Source organism: Thalassophryne amazonica, chromosome 18 (genome assembly GCF_902500255.1).
Source record: "Thalassophryne amazonica chromosome 18, fThaAma1.1, whole genome shotgun sequence".
Taxonomy (NCBI): Eukaryota; Metazoa; Chordata; class Actinopteri; order Batrachoidiformes; family Batrachoididae; genus Thalassophryne; species Thalassophryne amazonica.
The window spans coordinates 66,665,808-66,685,412 of NC_047120.1; the positions used below are offsets into that span (position 1 = coordinate 66,665,808).

The 19,605-nt window shown below is 40.3% G+C and overlaps 1 protein-coding gene across 1 annotated transcript in view; it reads right to left on the reverse strand.

Moving 5' to 3' along the window:
* Positions 1 to 17,011, reverse strand: part of shisa8b (shisa family member 8b) — a 43,947-nt gene extending 26,936 nt beyond the window's left edge. The window contains exons 1-3 of the mRNA XM_034194770.1: positions 16,797 to 17,011; positions 13,920 to 14,587; positions 2,278 to 2,402 (exon numbers count right to left, since the gene is read on the reverse strand). Of these exons, the coding sequence (XP_034050661.1) occupies positions 2,278 to 2,402; positions 13,920 to 14,575 (781 nt within the window). The 5' untranslated portion in view covers positions 14,576 to 14,587; positions 16,797 to 17,011. The remainder of the gene's footprint in view (positions 1 to 2,277; positions 2,403 to 13,919; positions 14,588 to 16,796) is intronic.
* Between the last annotated feature and the right edge of the window lie 2,594 nt (positions 17,012 to 19,605).

Here is a 19,605-nt window from a genome sequence, read left to right on the forward strand (position 1 = left end):
TAGTTGCCCTGGCTGTGTGTTTGGGGTCATTGTCATGCTGGAAGACCCAGCCATGACCCATCTTCAATGCTCTTACTGAGGGAAGGAGGTTGTTTGCCAAAATCTCGTAATACATGACCCCATCCATCCTCCCTTCAATACGGTGCAGTCGTCCTGTCCTCTTTGCAGAAGAGCACCCCCAGAGTATGATGTTTCCACCCCCATGCTTCACGGTTGGGATGGTTTTCTTAGAGTTGTTCTCATCCTCTAAACATGGTAAGTGGAGTTGATTCCAAAAAGCTCTATTCTGGTCTCATCTGACCACATGACCTTCTCCCATGCCTCCTCTGGATCATCCAGATGGTCACTGGTGAACTTCAAACGGGCCTGGACATGTGCTGGCTTGAGCAGGGGGACCTTGCTGCCCTGCAGGATTTTAAACCATGACAGCATCATGTGTTACTAATGTAATCTTTGTGACTTCTGTCCCAGCTCTCTTCAGGTCATTGACCAGGTCCTCCTGTGTAGTTCTGAGCTTTCTCAGAATCATCCTTACCCCACAAAGTGAGATCTTGCATGGAATCCCAGACTGAGGGAGATTGACAGTCATCTTGTGTTTCTTCCACTTTCTAATAAATAATCATAACAGTTGTTGTCTTCTACCAAGCTGCTTGCCTGTTGTCCTGTAGTCCATCCCAGCCTTGTGCAGGTCTACAGTTTTGTCCCTGGTGTCCTTAGACAGCTCTTTGGTCTTTGCTATGGTGGACAGGTTGGAGTGTGATTGATTGAGTGTGTGAACAGGTGTCTTTTATACAGGTAACAAGTTCAAACAGGTGCAATTAATACAGGTAAAGAGTGCAGAATAAGAGGGCTTCTTAAAGAAAAATTAACAGGTCTGTGAGAGACAGAATTCTTGCTGGTTGGTAGGTGTTCAAATACTTATTTGCAGCAGTAACATACAAATAAATTATTAAAAAAATCATACATTGTGATTTCCGGATTTTTTTTTATTTTTTTTTTTTGATTATGTCTCTCACAGTGGACATGCACCTAAGATGAAAATTTCAGACCCCTCCATGATTTCTAAGTGGGAGAACTTGCAAAACCGCAGGGTGTCCAAATACTTATTTTCCTCACTGTATATATAAAATGGTAAATGGACTGCATTTATACAGCGCTTTTCCATCTGCATCAGATGCTCAAAGTGCTTTACAATAATGCCCCATATTCACCCTGATGTGAGGCTGCTGCTGTACAAGGTACTCACTACACACCGGGAGCAACTAGGGGATTAAGGACCTTGCTCAAGTGCCCTTGGTGATTTTCCAGTCAGGCTGGGATTTGAACCGAGGATCCTCTGGTCTCAACCCCAACGCTTTAACCACTAGACCATATGTATCTTTGTTTATTGATAACAAACAGCCGGAAGACATTTCCGTGTACTGGTTCCTATCTAGTACCTACGTACACTTTCTTGTTCTCCTCCATGAAGGAGTCCACTTGGAAGACATCCACTCGTTTCTGGCTGTTTGGCAACAACAACTGCTTGATCACCGACTCAGACTCCAAGCAGCCAGCAGTTCTCAGCAGTGGAATATTTAAAATCCCCCAGTGTGCCGTCCACAACCAAATTAGACTTAAACCTTTTTGAGGGTAGCAACAGGAAGAAGGACGGGCGTGAGCACAGAAAAAACAGCAGATGGGAAACGTTTTATAGCTGTTTCACACCGGAAAACCATTTTATTCAAACCTGTTCCTCCAACCATGTTTTTCTTTTCCCTGAGTTGTTACATGGCTCACAGGTCAGGTCAGGTCATGTGCTGGTGCTGTGGGTTACAGCATCCACCACACCATGGGTCTTGGATGGAAACCACACAGGCAGACAGCTGTCCATCCTCATATCTCAAAAGTAAGCATCTATCAGCTGGAGGTAGATGCAGGTAGCTCAGTGGGATAAGGAGTTGGGCTACCAACATGTAGACCTGGGTTTGATTCCTTGTTTTGCTACCTGTCTGTGTCCTTGGAGAAGGCACTTCATCTGCATTGTCCCAGTCCGCTCAGCTGTAAATGAGTCCTATGATAACCTTTGACATTATCCCATCCAGGTGAGTCATGGGTATTGATCTGCTTCATGCTACAGTCCCTGAGGATAATTCCCATATGGAAGCACAATCTGTTAGTCTCTTTACCTGTTTTGGTGTTGCCTGTTATTTGAGAGGCTTTGACATTGTTTTAAATTGGATTGCTGCAGTACTGACACCGGAGACCTCAAGATGTCCAAAGCATTTTAGAACTCACCGCTCCGGCTGCGTAGCATCCTGGCTGAGGTGCCGTTGGCGGCGCCTCGGCTGGGTGAACTGGTGGCTGTGTTTTCCACTGAGCTCACCTCGCTGCCCTGCTGCTTTAGCAGGTCTGTCAACGTCCTGGAAAAAACACACACAGTCTGTCAGCTAAGACGTCGTTAAACACTTCACTGATGTCAGCAGAGACGACAGCAGCCATTCATGCACCACTCAGTAGCAGACTAAAGCTGTCGTCCAACAAACCATCACAGAGTTTTATAGATTTTTTAAAATGACACTTTGCCTTTAGCAGCACAGAGGCCTGGTGTGAAACAGGACTTACTGAGAAGATGTTGTAACAAGACCACCACAAACATTGAGACAGCATTTCATGAAAAAAAAAAATGTGTGACGTACAAAAAAATTCTATCCTGAGGTGGAGGGTAATGTCTGACTTCTGTTATGTTGATATGAGTCAAAATCTGTGGAGTAGATGTCAGATTGCGATGTCTGACGCCTTCTGTTGAAAGCTTTGACTGAGCTGCATGACATTAAAAAATTCCTGTTGCTGTCAGCTGACCACTGGTAAAAGAATAATAATAATAAAAATAAATAAATGAACAAACCAATTAGAGCTGTCAAGTCACTATACAAAAAATACCAGTTACTCCACAGGGGATTGTTTGTTTGTGGGAGAAGATACCACAATCAAAGCTCTGCAGATGCACTGAAATCATTACTGGCATTAAATGAATAAAATGGATAATTGCCAGTATTTTGCTGCTGTTGTTGATGTTATTAACTCTCAAAGCCATAAGGGTATTTTCTTGATTTTCCCATACCCTCAGTAATTCCCCTTTTAAAGTACTTTCTTTAGGATAATGCCAATGTGTTGCATATCAAAATGTTCAGACAAATTACAGCTATCAGAATATTTGACACATATTTGTCCAGAACACTGTATTTAGAAATATGTCTCTAAATCTGTAAAACAGGAAATACATTTTTAGAAAATTCTTGAAAATGCACCTTTATTTATGTGGATGAACTATATTTGTGCTAGTGTAGCAGCTTGCTCTGCATTGTGTTGTTGTTTTTGACTCCTCCCCTTCACGATGCAAACTCACAACCTCTAATGTGGTAGGCGTACAGTCTGTCCAGTCGGCTAAAACCCAGGATCTGGCCTGAGTGGCCACAGAATCCTTTGGCTGTCAGGGGAGTGAGGTCTATTGACTTCCATATGCACAGCGACTCAGACGGCCTCCATCACACTAGGAATGGGTTCACCAAAGAATTTGGCTCACACAACTAGTTTAATACATATGAAGAAAATTACATATCAATGTAAATAAATGAAAAATTTAATCACTCATCATTTCCAGTTTTCTGTCTTCACCCTATGTACAACCCCTGGCAATAATTATGGAATCACCGGCCTCGGAGGATGTTCATTCAGTTGTTTAATTTTGTAGAAAAAAAGCAGATCACAGACATGACACAAAACTAAAGTAATTTCAAATGGCAACTTTCTGGCTTTAAGAAACACTATAAGAAATCAGGAAAAAAAGTTGTGGCAGTCAGTAACGGTTACTTTTTTAGACCAAGCAGAGGGAAAAATATATGGAATCACTCAATTCTGAGGAATAAATTATGGAATCACCCTGTAAATTTTCATCCCCAAAACTAACACCTGCATCAAATCATATCTGCTCATTGGTCTGCATCTAAAAAGGAGTGATCACACCTTGGAGAGCTGTTGCACCAAGTGGACTGACATGAATCATGGCTCCAACATGAGAGATGTCAATTGAAACAAAGGAGAGGATTATCAAACTCTTAAAAGAGGGTAAATCATCACGCAATGTTGCAAAAGATGTTGGTTGTTCACGGTCAGCTGTGTCTAAACTCTGGACCAAATACAAACAACATGGGAAGGTTGTTAAAGGCAAACATACTGGTAGACCAAGGAAGACATGAAAGCGTCAAGACAGAAAACTTAAAGCAATATGTCTCAAAAATCAAAAATGCACAACAAAACAAATGAGGAATGAATGGGAGGAAACTGGAGTCAACGTCTGTGACCGAACTGAAATGGGATTTACATACAGAAAAGCTAAATGAAAGCCATCATTAACACCTAAACAGAAAAAAAACAAGGTTACAGTGGGCTAAGGAAAAGCAATCATGGACTGTGGATGACTGGATGAAAGTCATATTCAGTGATGAATCTCGAATCTGCATTGGGCAAGGTGATGATGCTGGAACTTTTGTTTGGTGCCGTTCCAATGAGATTTATAAAGATGACTGCCTGAAGAGAGCATGTAAATTTCCACAGTCACTGATGATATGGGGCTGCATGTCAGGTAAAGGCACTGGGGAGATGGCTGTCATTACATCATCAATAAATGCACAAGTTTACGTTGATATTTTGGACACTTTTCTTATACCATCAATTGAAAGGATGTTTGGGGATGATGAAATCATTTTTCAAGATGATAATGCATCTTGCCATAGAGCAAAAACTATGAAAACATTCCTTATGATTCCATAATTCTTTCCTCAGAATTGAGTGATTCCATATTTTTTTCCCTCTTGGTCTAAAAAAGTAACCGTTACTGACTGCCACAATTTTTTTCCTGATTTCTTATAGTGTTTCTTAAAGCCAGAAAGTTGCCATTTGAAATTACTTTAGTTTTGTGTCATGTCTGTGATCTGCTTTTTTTTCTACAAAATTAAACAACTGAATGAACATCCTCCGAGGCCGGTGATTCCATAATTTTTGCCAGGGGTTGTAGAAATGTCCATTAAAATCCATCACTGGATGAAAAGTGCAAAGTCCCTCACAAAAAATGCCCATTTGTGGCATTAGGGTGGTGAGAGTAGCTTGTAGATCCTGGGGGAAAAAAAAAATATATATATAGAGAGAGAGAGAGAGAGAGAGATGCTGTCAGGTAAAGATTGTCTAGAACAGGGATTGAAACTAGAGGTGGCATGCTGTAGTTTCAGGAAGTGGTCAAATGACGTCTCTGTGATGTTCCGTCACTCATTTATTCATAGAAACATGACAAAAACCAGAGTTGGAGCATCCATCATCCTCAGAGAGTTAACAACACATTTCTGGCCTTGCGAGGGTTCTGGTTGGCCTGGCGGCCCTACAGGCCTATAATACAGTAGGGAAAACACTGCAATCAAGTTAAAATACACGACTGCCTGATCTTTTTCTCCGACTTCACATTTCTCTTTCCTTCACACACTGATAACATACACAATCATCGCTTGGAATAAAGATATTTTAATTGCAAGATGATTAAAGGTTTTTGTTAAATGCAGGAAATCACTCATGTTAATATACATGCATGGACTTAATAGTTTACCTACACCAGAACAGCTCAGTAATAGGAGAAATAACATGAAAAATGGCTGAAAAGCTGAGCTACAATCTATTTATGGAAGCTGATTTTGGAAGTGAAATCATATTCATTTATTTAAATGAATTCAGATTTCAATCATCTTATTGTGAGTCCTTTCACATACACAGTGTGCACATATGTATTTGTCAGAGTATTAGATTATGACATGAAATCTTTCACTTCCACACACATGCGTCGCAGAATAAAAGATTTGAAACGCCTCCTAATGTGGTTTCCACTGTATCACCCGAACACAGCCCTGAATCTGTCTCTCGCTCCTCTCTGTCCTCTTTAAACTCTCTTTGCTGTGACTCGTTGCTACCGTGGAGCGCCTCGGGCTTCGGCACTCTCATCTGTTAGCTCACTGCTCAAGCAATTTGCTGATTCCGACTTTTAATCTGCAACAAAAACGGCAGCTGTCTCCAGGCTGCGCGGTGCTTATGGAGAGCTGGGTGAGCGTCGCTAAGTGTCTGCTAATACCGAGATACATTGACGCTGCAGCTGGTTAGAAGAGGCCAAAGGTTAAGACGTACCAAGTCTGAAAAAAGCTTGTGATGAAATCAGTAAAATAAAATCACATATAACGGCCAATCAGGCACCATTTTTTTTAAAGATCCATCAAAATCCAGCTGATTTCTTACCATGACCATCCTGCAGTTAAGTTGGTCCAATTTGGATTAAATTTGCACACAATGTCCCCCAGGTTCACCTCTATCAAAGTATTGTGCAAGGTCAAAGGTCAACTTCTAAAATCAAGTGGGTACACTTAATCAGTTTTCTGGAAAAACACGATTCCTCCTTTAGTTCTTCTCTAATTTGGACCAGATTTGCACCCAATGCATCAAAGTTGTGTTCAAGGTCAAAGGTCACATTCTCACACTCACATATAACCTGTGTGTCTTTGGATTTGGGAGGAAGCCGGAGCACCCGGAGAGAACCAACACAAACATGCAAACTCCACACAGAAAGGCCACAGGTGGGAATTGTACCTATGACCTTCTTGCTGTGAGGCAACAGTGCTAACCACTAAGCCACCGTGCTGCCCGGCCACTGATGTCATTCTGCTTTTTCTCAATGTAAACTACACACTCACTGTTAGAATTCCGTGCATCTTGTGTTCCATCCGTTCCCGCCTGGTGACTGTATTTTTTTATTTTTTTTAGTTATGCAACATAGACGTCTGTGATATCATTAGCCCTCCTTCGTGCGCTCACTTCACGTCATTGCCACGGTGAGATGAGACTTTATTAATGTCCTGTAACAATCCATCAGCTCGCCTGGATCAGGACTCTGCAGTGGAATCGACCCGCTGTCTCTCTCTGCAGCATCACTCCACTGATGGCTCTAATGCACAGCGTCAGGAATACAGTAAAGAGGGCGGAGCCAATGAAAACAGGGTCACGGGCAAAGGTGCCAAACGCACTCACTGGTGACGTCCTACATCCCCTTAAAACACAGCATGTTTTACAAGAAAATACTGCACACACCTGTTTAACAGCAGGTTCTTTTGCATCTTTTGAGTGTGTTCGGGTCTGCAGCGGGCAACAGTCAGCATGCATCTCTAAATGCATAAATACTGCACATGTGAAAATACAACCAGTGATAAAAAGTGAGATTAAAGTCACACTTCACCTCCTTGCAGCCAATAGATGGTTACTTTGGAGAAGTGGAGATGAACTGGTTGCCTGCCTGGGTGGTTGCCATCCAGGACATAGATAGGGCAGTTCTGTATTGTGAAGGATGAGGGGACATGTTACCCCAGCGCATGATCCCAGACCTGACCTGGTGCCCCAAATGTTGTTGCTGTTCGTTGAACATGTCGGAAGTCATTAATTTCGAGTTGCTATTTCCGACATCCGGTCTAAATGTGTTCCAGTGCATCTGCTCAGGAAAACACGAGAGGTCTCACTGTTTTATGACTCAGGACATCAAAGTTTTTTCTATGATATTTTCATTTGCCATCTTGGGAAGGGGATTGTCATAAGCTTGCGACCCGCTGCTGTGCTGACAGGCAACACCAAGATCCACAACTCGGGTCAATACCGATCAAATGCATAAAACCTTCCATCAAACACCACATACAAGTACAAATGAATCAAAGTTAATTCTGCTTACTGCTCACTGTGTGTGCCGCCATATTGGCGGGACATCAGCTTGACGAACTCTGGTTATATGGATATTGCCCAACTGTCCGATTTGGAAATCCAACTTGAATGGCCATTCCATTGCACTTTTCCAACTCAAAGCTCTTTTGTTCCCTGTGTTCTGAGTACAATGGTTCTGTTACTAACCTATAAAATTATTCATGGACTGGCACCTCCCTACCTACCTAACCTAACTAAACCTTACGTACCGGCCCGGGCTTTACGTTCTCAGGGTGCAGGACTACTTTGTGTCCCTAGGGTGAATAAGAAGTCTGTGGGTCACAGAGCTTTCTCTTATCGTGTACCTTTTCTGTGGAATGGTCTCCCTGCATCAATAAAACAATCAGATTCTGTGGAGACTTTCAAGTCCAGACTTAAGACGCACTTATTTTCCCTTTCATATGGCTAGCATACTGGTACAGTTTTGTTTTACGCTTTTTACTCTTTTAATTCATGTTATTAGTAATTGGAGCGGGCTGCTGCCTCAACTTCACCTAAATTCTGGGTCTTTTAGTGAAGTTTAGGGCTAGTGGCCGGTGGTCACCTTAGTATTTCTCTGTTTTTCTTGTTTAATGCTGGCAAATTATACAGTATTTTTGTCTTTCTGATGCCTGATTCTGTTTTTTTTTCTCTGTTTAAGGTGCAGCTTTATCCAGAGATGGGAGTGTATTTGTGTTGGCGATCCTCCTGTCCTGTACGCCAATAGCAATTCTTGTATATTCGTCTGGGAATTGTTCTGGGAATTGTTTCTGTAATTTATGTTTGTATCATGACCCAAGCAGAGGGTCACCTCTTTGAGTCTGGTCTGCTTGAGGTTTCTTCCTCAGAGGGAGTTTTTCCTTACCACTGTTGCTCTGGGGGTTGGTAAGGTTAGACCTTACCTGTGTGAAGCGCCTTGAGGCAACTCTGTTGTGATTTGGCGCTATATAAATGAAAATAAATTGAAAATGAATTGAATGGAGTGCAGCAACAAAAAGACAAGCTAACGTTATCCTACGGTCACATTAGCTACAAATGAGGGTGACAAACAATTGGCATTTGGGCGTTCCCAGGGCGTGGCTAGCTCGTAGTTACTTGGTGTTAATGTGCACAGCTGCTGTGAGTTTTTACTTCATGCTTGACTGCTTAATGGAGCTAAAATTCCCTTGATATGTTTCAGTTCGTCTTTCTTAGTGACATTTGCGTATCGCTAGCTAGCATGCTAACATCTCTGTAGGATGTCCTGTAAATCACTTCAGAGATGTTATCTGGTTACAAAAACAACATTTTTCAATTTTGAAGATTTTATTTCTCACTAACATTCACCAAATAAATGAGAAAAATGCCACACGTTAGATTTATACAGAAATAAGCTGTTTTGGAGTGCTTTCCACCATCGTGGTTTATTTTGTTGGAGTGACGTCACGCTGCCTTTTTACTCAGATTGGCAGTCGTCACCATTCGCATAAAATAGACTTCTGGTCTGTTTCGGCGCCGCCTAGCTGGCGGCATAGTGATCGTTGTCTCTTGTCTCTGCGTAACACCCACTATGACTGAAAATGAACGGTAAGTTCCGGTAAGTTACATTGCCTCTGCTGCTTGGTGTCAGTTGGAGCTAATGTGACCGTAGGATTGGTGCAGACATTGGTCCTCGATCAGTGTAGATTTCGCTATTGAAGCAAGCAATTCTAAGTATGTGCGATAATGGAAGAGTCCATGATACAAACTGTATTCAGAGATAGACCTACATTACGTATTTCAGGCGAGGGTTGTTTTTTTTTTTTTAGGGTTTTTTTTTTTTTTAATGGTTGATGCAGTTAGAACTGCGGCTGAAAGAGAATTGTGCATTTATTTTTTTCAACATTACAAATGTAGGAAGTTAAAACATTTGATTTTTACATTTTTCACTGAAAATTAGTCGAAAAGCAAAAGTAAGATTATATCCCCCAAAGAGAAGAGGAAAGAACAGGAAGATGGTTTGTTTTCACTCCGGCTTTGTTAAAAATGGCATTCAGTGTTTGCTGGACGTTGGAGGAGCCTGACCTCACGGTGCTGACCCGAAACGTGCTCCTGCAACCTAAATGCCACGGCTATCATTCATTTTTGTTAATTGAACTATAAATCACTGCTTGTGCGTGTGTGTGTTTGTGTGTATGTATACGTGTGTTTGTCTTTGGGGTTTGTGTAAACTCATGAAGGTCATCAGTGGTTGTTTACTCTCCTGGTGTGGATCCAGACCCGCTCCGGGTCAGGTCCTTCATTAGATGTGACAAGTGTGACCTCAGGTGGTCTTTGCTCTTCCCTCTGCTGGCTGAGACACCGTTCGCCACACGAACCAACTGAACCTGGTTCAGTTTGACGGCACACACTGTGATATGCATTTTTGTTTTTTAAATTTTCAAAGCTGTTCCTGATGGTCCCTTTTCAAAGCGTGAATCATCTTCTTCTTGCAGTATTTATGGAGGACTAAAGGGTGAAAAGATTGTGCAACATAGGAACAGTTAATTATAAAAGAGCAGGTGGGGGTCAGAATTTGATATTTTTACACTACAAGGTGCACCAAGCTTGTGGCATCATATTCAAGAAGACTTGAGGCTGTAATTGCTGGCAAAGGTACATCAACAAGTATTGAGCAAAGGCTGTGAATACTTATGTAGATGTGATTTCTTAGTTTTTTATAAATTTGCAAAAATAAAAAAAATATATGTTGTCATTATGGGGTGTTGTGAGTAGAATTTTAAGGGCAAAATGAATTTGCTCCATCTTGGAATAAGGCTGTAACCTAACATGGAAAAAGTGAAGCACTGTGAATACTTTCTGGATGCTCTGTGCGTCAGCATGTTGCATTTGACTGTTGACGACTGTATCTGCAAAAATGCTAATCTGTGTTACCCTGTTAGCCACGATGCACACTCTTGGCTTTAACAGGATACCATTTCCATAAGATGGCCTGGCAACAGTCAAACTGTGATCGGCGGTCACCAATGGTTAGCGTCACCCATGCATCATGTTGTCTTTAATATCTCAGCGTCTCCCGCGAGCACATTACTTTATGTTAACAATGACCCCCCCCCTGCAGATTTACCATAATGTGTTAATAATGGATTTAACCAAACTGCAAGATATGTGTCAACTCCAGATCTTTTAGAACACACACCTGGACTTTACTTTTGGTCCTCTAAAACAAAGACCCACACCAAAATTGCTGTTTTTCCTGCACAGTTGAGCCAATTTGGATGCAATTAGCCTCAAATTAATGCTGCTGTTCTGCACTATGAGCTGCATTATTTGCCTTCTAATGTGCATGGTCATTTCCTTTTACCTGATGATGTCTGTACCCTTTGCAGGGTTGTTGGACCAGGGATTTGTGTCAACAGGCTAATACCCAAACACTGGTGCAGGCAGAGCCGTGCTGAAATTTAACAAAAAAGAAGAGCAGTAATCCGGTAGAACGGGCGCACACAGGGATGTGTTTGTGCCTCCATTTCAGCGAGGTGCTACACTGCAGGAAATCTTAATCCTGGTTCTGGATTATCCGCCCAGTGGCTTTCCGGTGCAGGTTAATGGGAGCTGCACGCACCGTGATGGAGCTTCACTGAGCAAAGTGATGCTCCATCACTTACTTAAAACTCACAAAGTGAAGTCAGAGGGAGGAGAGAATCAGGAAGGTTCAGCTTTCTGACAAAGGAGGAGAAGGAGGTGAGAGAAGGCGCAGGTGGGATCTGGAAAGAAGAGATGGAGTTTAAAAAGTGAGTTTGTCCCTGCGAGTTTCAGTGAGCCTGAAGGAAGATGACTCACAGTTCTGCTGAAGAGGAACTGTGTGGTTCCTGCACTTAGTTCAAAGATCACGTTCACATCGCACCTGAAAAAGACGCACGACATATAAATCCGAGTGATTTTATTTGCTAAACTAATTTATTTTGCCATTTCTTGTTCTGCAGCAGATCTGGTATGAGTCTGCAAGTCAGTTTGACACAAGTTTTACTCTGGAAGTCCTTCCAGATGTACAACGGAATTGAGGCATTGTTGGTCTGACACATGAAACTGATTACAGTATTTTCCAAAGTATAAATCACATCTTATTTTTAAAGCAGTTTGGGAGGTCCTGTGGCTTATTCTGCAGTGTGAGTTATATACCAATAAATTAAAAAAAATTGCATATTAAATTATAATATTTATATAATTTTTGGGCGTTTTTAAAAAGAATTTAACAGTCCTTATGTTACACACCACAAGCTGAGGGCTCCTTGCATAAATCCACTGTTTAAGTTACTGTCTCTGAACTGCATCAAATTACATCCAATATGTTGTCCAACATGTTACTTTTTAATATAAAAGTCCTTGTATTAAGTTACAACACAGGCTGTGGTGTGCACATGTGCTACACTGAGTTCCTGTCCATTATCAAACCCGTCTCCAGGGAAACAGTGATTTTCACATACAGGAAAAAAGGTGCGACTTATACTCTAGAAAATACAGTAATTAAGCATTCCAAAAAAAAAAAACTTAACTGAAAGCTAAAGTAAGTTGCTTTATAGTTGCAATGCTCTAGAGTCGGAAATAAAAATGATTCAGTAAACGCATAATAAACTGAACAGTTCTTAAAAAGGTTCCCAGTATCTGAAAGAGTTCCTGTAGCACCAAAAGAAGAGGGAGGGCAATAATTAGGGTGAACTGAAGGAATCTGAGTCCACGCTGTGTGTCATTTTCTGTATCGACCTCATGAACAATCGAACCGCACCGCAGGCTTAATGAGCATCAGGCCAGTTTGTGTGTCAACTGCAAATTCTAGAAGATGATGAGTTTCACTTCTTAACTGATTTTGGTTGTGTTTCTCATTAAAGCAGCACGTAATGAATTTCTCCTCCACAAATTTAAATGCAGTCCGGCCCACATGGTTATTAGTTTTTCAATCCAAAAGAAGTGATTTAAGATGCGTTCTTTGTAACGCTGTGACGGATTTGCACACCTGAGGTGATTTAGAAACGAGCTCATCCACAGATACACACAAACGCTTCGTTGACAACTCTGCAACGGTAAAGTTTGTTCATTTTTAAAAATCAGTTGATTCCAGATATTAATTAGAAGCAAAGCTACACAAGGGCTAAAACAGAAGAGAAAATGGAAAAAACATGCAGTGCAATAAAAATAAATATGCAAAATGAGACGTGATTTAAAAAGTGAGCAAATGAAAATAAGATCTGTTTGTATTTGTTGCTGCATATTTGTTATTTGTGACTTATGAACATGCATCAATTTACAGTTTGAAGATTGAGTCACAAAATAGATGTTTCACAACTCTGAAGCTTTGAATCCCTTTAATGTTAATTATTTTGCCCGCTTTGACATTTTGATCCCATTCGGACTCCTCAGACAGGGCTCTCAGTTTTTGGTGTTAATTCTAAATGTCTGTTGTGAAAAATCAACATAACAAATCGATAATAGAGATTTTTCTTCAATTTTTTTTTCTTATCCCTGACTTTTGCTCCATTAATGGAAACTTTGGCAAACTTTCCAGTTCTGCCTCCAGGATAAATAATCAGCTTCTGTTCTATTTTTTTTTTATTATTAATTATAATGTCTGGACATTACAGAAGGGGAAGATAAATAAATAAAATGCTCCACATGCTGCAGGAGTGGAAACGTTTGTTAAACTCATAGGTCAGACTGTGTGGAGAGGGCATCTGTTTTTTTTATTTAATTTTTTTTTTTTTGACAATGACCTGCCTCTTTCTGTTCGAATCCAAAACCCATCAATGGTGTATGTAAGCGATCACATGATTCATGGCTGAAAACCATCACAAGTCTCACTCTCAAAATTGCAAACGTAATTTTCAACAAAATGGTTTAATGCAGCGCTCATTTGTGAAGGAGACGTGCAAAAATACATTTTACTGCTTCTGCAGAAAAACACCTGCAACCTGTCAGGTTTCAGGTTACCAGACAAACATGACGTCTCACTGTTTTTCTCTTTTCTTTTGGTTATGATTACTATTTTTTTTTTTTTTGACTAAAGGAACTTGAAGGTCCAACTTCCTGCCAGTGCATCAGAAATGTGCACGCAGGAACAAACATGCATCCACACAAAGCTATTTGTTCCCATGCATTCTCTCTAACGACATCACCTGGCGTTGAGGTCGGCGTGCGCCGCCCCGGTTCCTCCTCTGTGGCTCTTTTCCAGGCCCAGTTTGGTGAAGATGCCCACCAGCACCATGATGGCCACCACGCCACATATTATGTAGACGATGAGATGAGTGCGGTCCCGGTCCTGGTCCTCTTGGCCTTCGGTGATGGTGGCCACGGGCTTACCGGTATTGGCCCAGATGGGCGTGTCATAGTTGGAGCAGATGCTCTGGTCCAGCCGCTGCTGGCGGAACTGGCAGCAGAAGCGGTAGAAGCAGGTCCCGCAGCAGTACAGAAAGACACCGGCGTTACAGTGGAAAGGCGGGTCCCACTGGCCCATCACATCGTAGTAACCCTGGCAACGGGTCCCACCGACAGGAAGCACGTCCTCATCATCTGCATCCCCTCCGCTGGCGGGCGTTGACGGCCCCGTCTCCAGAGGAGGGTTCTGGGTGCTGTCCATGTCTGTGTAGCTTGGAGTTGTTTGGTTGACCAGGTTTGTTGGAGCGATGAACGGCTCTCCATCTGATACCATCACCGTGGTGACAGATGGATCCTGGCTGGAGCTGAGCTGGGTGATTAGGAACAAGATGAAGAAGAGAAAGAAAAGCTGGCAGGAGGTTGACTTGATGGTCACCATGCTGCTGCTGCGGGGCATCACTGTGGAACCTGGAGGTTTGAACGAGGAGTCGGGAGACACGTGGAAGAGTGATGAAGACAGAATGAAGAGTGCTGAGGAGAACGTTACTTCCAACAAAACAATAAACTGACTCCTGTTAGAGTTCATACATACCTTTATTTTCACTCTAATTTTATGAAGGGAAGTCTGTGTGAGAATTCTGTAACTGACTTGTATTTTTGTATAATTTGTACAGTAATGAGAACATGGCAGCTCATTCTTAAAAAGTTATATAACTCCAGGAGGAAGCTCAGCAACAACACCAACTTTTTGTCAGAACATCTTCAGGTATATAAGAACAAATGGTAACAATATGAAAAAGAATGTTTACTACCCACATGATCAGAAGAACATTTGAAAAAAATATTAAAATTGAGGACATTTCAAAGAATGTATTCTGACACTGTTGTGTAACACTTATAAATATACAGTACTGTGCAAATATTTTAGTCACATTTTAATGCATCATAAAGCATTAAAATCTATGAAAACTTGATAAATATTTATGAATAAATTAAATGTGATGAATCCACTTTAATGATAATCGATATGAAAATCGGGTTCTATTTACGTGTGATTTTTTCAGTGTACAGTATAAACTGCACCAGAATGTAAGTCGCAGGACCTCAATTTGTAATTTTGTTTTACAATCATTTGAATGATGTATAAACATTTGTAACTGTGTTTGTGTAGTATTCTACTGGCCACGTATTTACAAAGATATTATTATTATTATTATTATTATTATGGAATGCAAATTATAGCTCACATATTCACTTTTGTTGGAAATGATTTTGTGTTGACATACAAATAAAAAAAAAGGTTTTGTGCGGAGTAGCATCAAACGCTACTTTTATTGTAACTCTGGGATGCCTAGAACTTTTGCACAGTACTATAGTTCCTGTACACACATGGCCTAACATATCATAACCAACAAGGGGAAAGTGCTTTATCTGGCATTTTGAAACTCTCAAAGGCAGTGCTGTGCTGTTATTTTTGGAACTTTTGGGCATATTCAGAACCTTGTGCCAGGAAAAGTACAGGATACATGTGATCTGGTGACATATTGGAATTTTACAGAAAAGTTGCAAAGTTTCAAAGCTGGACCTACAAAATGTTAGAAGTTGGAAGTTATTTGGTAAAATGCATTAAATGATTTCAAATTTCAAACGGCTGTAGTTTCAAAAGCATGAATTATACAGGCTTAATATTTGAGATTTCTCTGTACATAAGAATTTGACAGGGTGACCTGGGACATTTTTCAATGTTAATATCAAATATCTGCTAAATCCACAAAACGGATCAGGCTTAGTCTGTTCATTGAGAGTGCCACTTTGCACCTCATTGTCACAAATAAGAGTGACAGAGGCACGTTTGATTGAGATATAATGCAAAATGTACACCAAATGGCCTTTTCAATATTAAATTAAAATGTCTGCAAAATCCACAATCTGGATCAGATTTGGATCAAACTTTGTCAGGTGATAGTGAGTGCCAGTCTGCACCTCACTCACAATCTCATAAAGATACATGAAAAATTGTGGGCTCCAGGCTGTTCACAAACAGACGAACAAACAGGGGTGAAAGGTTATGAACGCACACAGATGATGTCACTCAAGTTTCTCCTGCAGAGGTTATTGTTTCACAAAACTTTTTAAACAATCGGCCATTTGTGCTCAGTTTTGGTAATGTTGGTTTTTGGAGTTTCAAAGCACATCAGATAAATTCATGAGTTCACGGATTAAGTTGTGAAACTTGCTGAGTGTAACCAATCGAAAACAAACTGATGTCATGTTCCCCAGAAAACACTGAAGTATTGATTTTTAGACCAAGTAACGCATACATGCTGCATCTATTGATCTCACGTTTATTCAATCAGTCATGAAAAGAGGGCAGAGGACGTTTTAAAGAAGTCAGTTGGATTGGAATCGCAGTTGTTGTTGGTGTGTGTGTGTGTGTGTGTGTATATATATATATATATATATATATATATATATATATATATATATATATATATATATATATATATATATATTTAAAGAAGATACATGTTTGAAATCAGCAAGCCCAACTTGCATTTTAGCTAAAAAATAAATAAAAATAAACATATTTTCTTTTAATTTTTTAAACTACGTGTGTGTGTGTGTGTGTGTGTGTAAGCAGTATAAGCACTCTCACCTTCTTTTTTTTTTTTCTTCTTTTTTTTTTTTTTTTTACTCTTTGGTTATGCAAGCCGTCAGCTTTCCTAATTCCTTCCAAAGTTTCTGCGTGAAGAATTCTCTCGAGAAACATCCGTGGGTTCTCCTCAGTAGCACCATCCCAGTGGCTCCGTCTCCTCCTCAGGTGTTCTCCATGTTCAGCTCTGGGCTGGAGGTCCAAAGGAATCAAACAAAAAGCACATGCTTGCTCTTGATCCTGTTTGCCCTCCTTTCCCTTCTCCTCTCTTGTCACCTGGTAGTTAACGGCTGCCGCTCAGTCGCCGCTGGCTGCAGTCTGAGATGTTTGAACCTGGTAGGTTGTTGGTTTGTGCTGCCAGGATCCGTCTTTGTGAGAGAGACTATGTGACTGCACAGAGTCCTTTAAAATGCAACAGTTCAGCAGCCAAGTGAGATTCTCTCCTCTGTTTACTTCTGCTGAGAGAGAGAGTGAGAGAGAGAGAGAGAGAGAGAGAGAGAGAGGCAAGCTTAGCATCTCTCAACTCCTGAATTAAAAAAAAGAAAGAAAAAAAAGTCCAAATGTAGTTAAGAGTATAACTTGCACCCTTTTTTGCATTATCAGCTTTTTAAATTGGATTTTTGTGCATTGTTGTAGTGCACTTTGTATTTCATTATTAGAGTTTATTTGGTTTAATACTTTGATTCCTGGGAAAGTTGTATGTAAATAGCCATTATAGTTAGGTTTTTAGCCATGCTAATGCTCCCCAGAAGCATTTACTCAAAAGAAAAAGTTTGCTCATTCATGTCCGCAACATAAACGTATTAGCTATTCTTATATTTTTTTAATATTATTCTTATATTGTTTTGGTATATAAGTCGCACCGGAGTATAAATCGCAATCGAAAACTAGTAACTATAAGTCACGACTTATACTCCAGGGTATGTGATAATTATGATTTTGAGGTAACAAATCAATAACAATTTAGAAAAGAAAAAAAAACTAAGATTGGGCTATGAAAATCTGTAACATAGTCCTCCAGTGCAATCGATGGCACTGATCTGCAAAGGGGCAAGTTAATTGAAAGTGCCATTTTTGACACCCTCACCGGAATTGTTGGTCAAAGTTTTGTTACTATGTAGAAACAGTGTTCAAATGGAGGCAAAAATGATACTAGCTAGCTGTTTTAAGCTAGTTTTATTAAATCTGGCTCCACCAAAGTATGAACTGATGCAAAATCTGTTCAAATGTATTATTTCAAAAAATACAACTAAACGGTAGCTTGTTATCCAGTAAGTAATAGCTAACAAGTTCATTGGCAAATTTATCAGAATGTATTATTTGCTTCTGAATACACACAAAAAGCATGCTGTCAAGCATTTCAGGCTAACCTGGCAAGACTTTGTAGCAAATGACCTCAATGAGCTTGTTAGCTTTTTGTGTGTATTCAGAAGCAAATAATACATTCTGATAAATTTGCCAAACTCTACATAATACCTTCATGCAATACAAATGTTGTGTGAAGATATTACAGGATTTTAGTTTGACTCAAGTTGGTAAATTGTGGTGGGTGTAGCCTAACCATGATAGCCACTGCCATGATAGCTAGGATAGCTTGTGTAGCTACTGGCCAGTAATAAATGAATGACAAGTGTGCATTTGTACATCTGTTATTGTGCTGCAACTGAGAAAATTGTTGATTTGTTTTTACAACTGTATTTACATTTGTAGGCCAAATCTTCATAAAAATCAGTTGTTTTGCTAACACGTTAGCCACTGCCATCTTGGATAGGTTTGTTAACTGCCATCTTGGATAGGTTTAACTGCCATCTACCTGAAGCTGTCAGCTAGATGTCTTGCTTGTCAGCCTGCAACACCAACACACTATTAACCCAGACAAGTTGGTGGAAAATTTAGATTTTCAAAGCTTACATACTCCAAAGTAATAAGTTACTCAAACTTTGAAGTTAGTGTTACTTATAGCTTTTGTTTGTGGCTTCCTTAAAAATACTGATTAAATTAACTTAATATTTTCAGTTCTTTCAACTTAGTCAATTTAATAGAATTTAACAATTTCAAATACAAAGACTGTGTTCAAATGTTTGAGATAGAATTACAGATTCGGCATATGGTACATTTTATTTATGTATTTATTTTTATGGAGTTGGGACGTGAGCACTTTGGGAGTTTGAGTGACTTTTTAAGAACATACTTTATATGAGTACACGAGAACATGCTCTCTGTGCCACAGACGTGCATATAATGTATATGCCATTTTCCTTTTGTTATTGGATTCCAGGATGTGTACCATGTGAGTCTGCCTCAGTAAAACAAAAAGAAGGAGAATTACATGGAATGAACTCAGTCGTCAAACATTTTGGTCATGTGGTGCGTTTCTCTGTGCCTCAGTGTTGAGAACCCCAGAAGGTCAAGAACATGTCCACAGTTCACCTGGCAGCAGAAGATCGATAATTACTTTTGATTGGTGGGGATGGACCGGTAGGGCGGTCCTTAATTTTGCAAAGTTTTGAAAGTTAATACTCTGACCCCCCGAAATAGGTTCCAATTGATGAGAAAACTGCTGCATAAAATTTTGTTTGTATAAATTAATTTTTAGAAGTAGCTCAAAACCGTCCTAACCAACACAATAAAGTCTTTAGATTGTACAGTGTTATATAGCGGTCTGCCTGGATGACAGTATGTGTGGTGGGTGTGGTGACGTGCACACTCCCAGACCTGACCTGACAAACCTATGCAGATTTAAAAAGTAGAAGTTCCCAGAATACTCGTATAAAGTTTGTGTATTTGTGTGGCAAATGCAGGATGACCAACACCTGCTGTGGTCACTCCTGCTC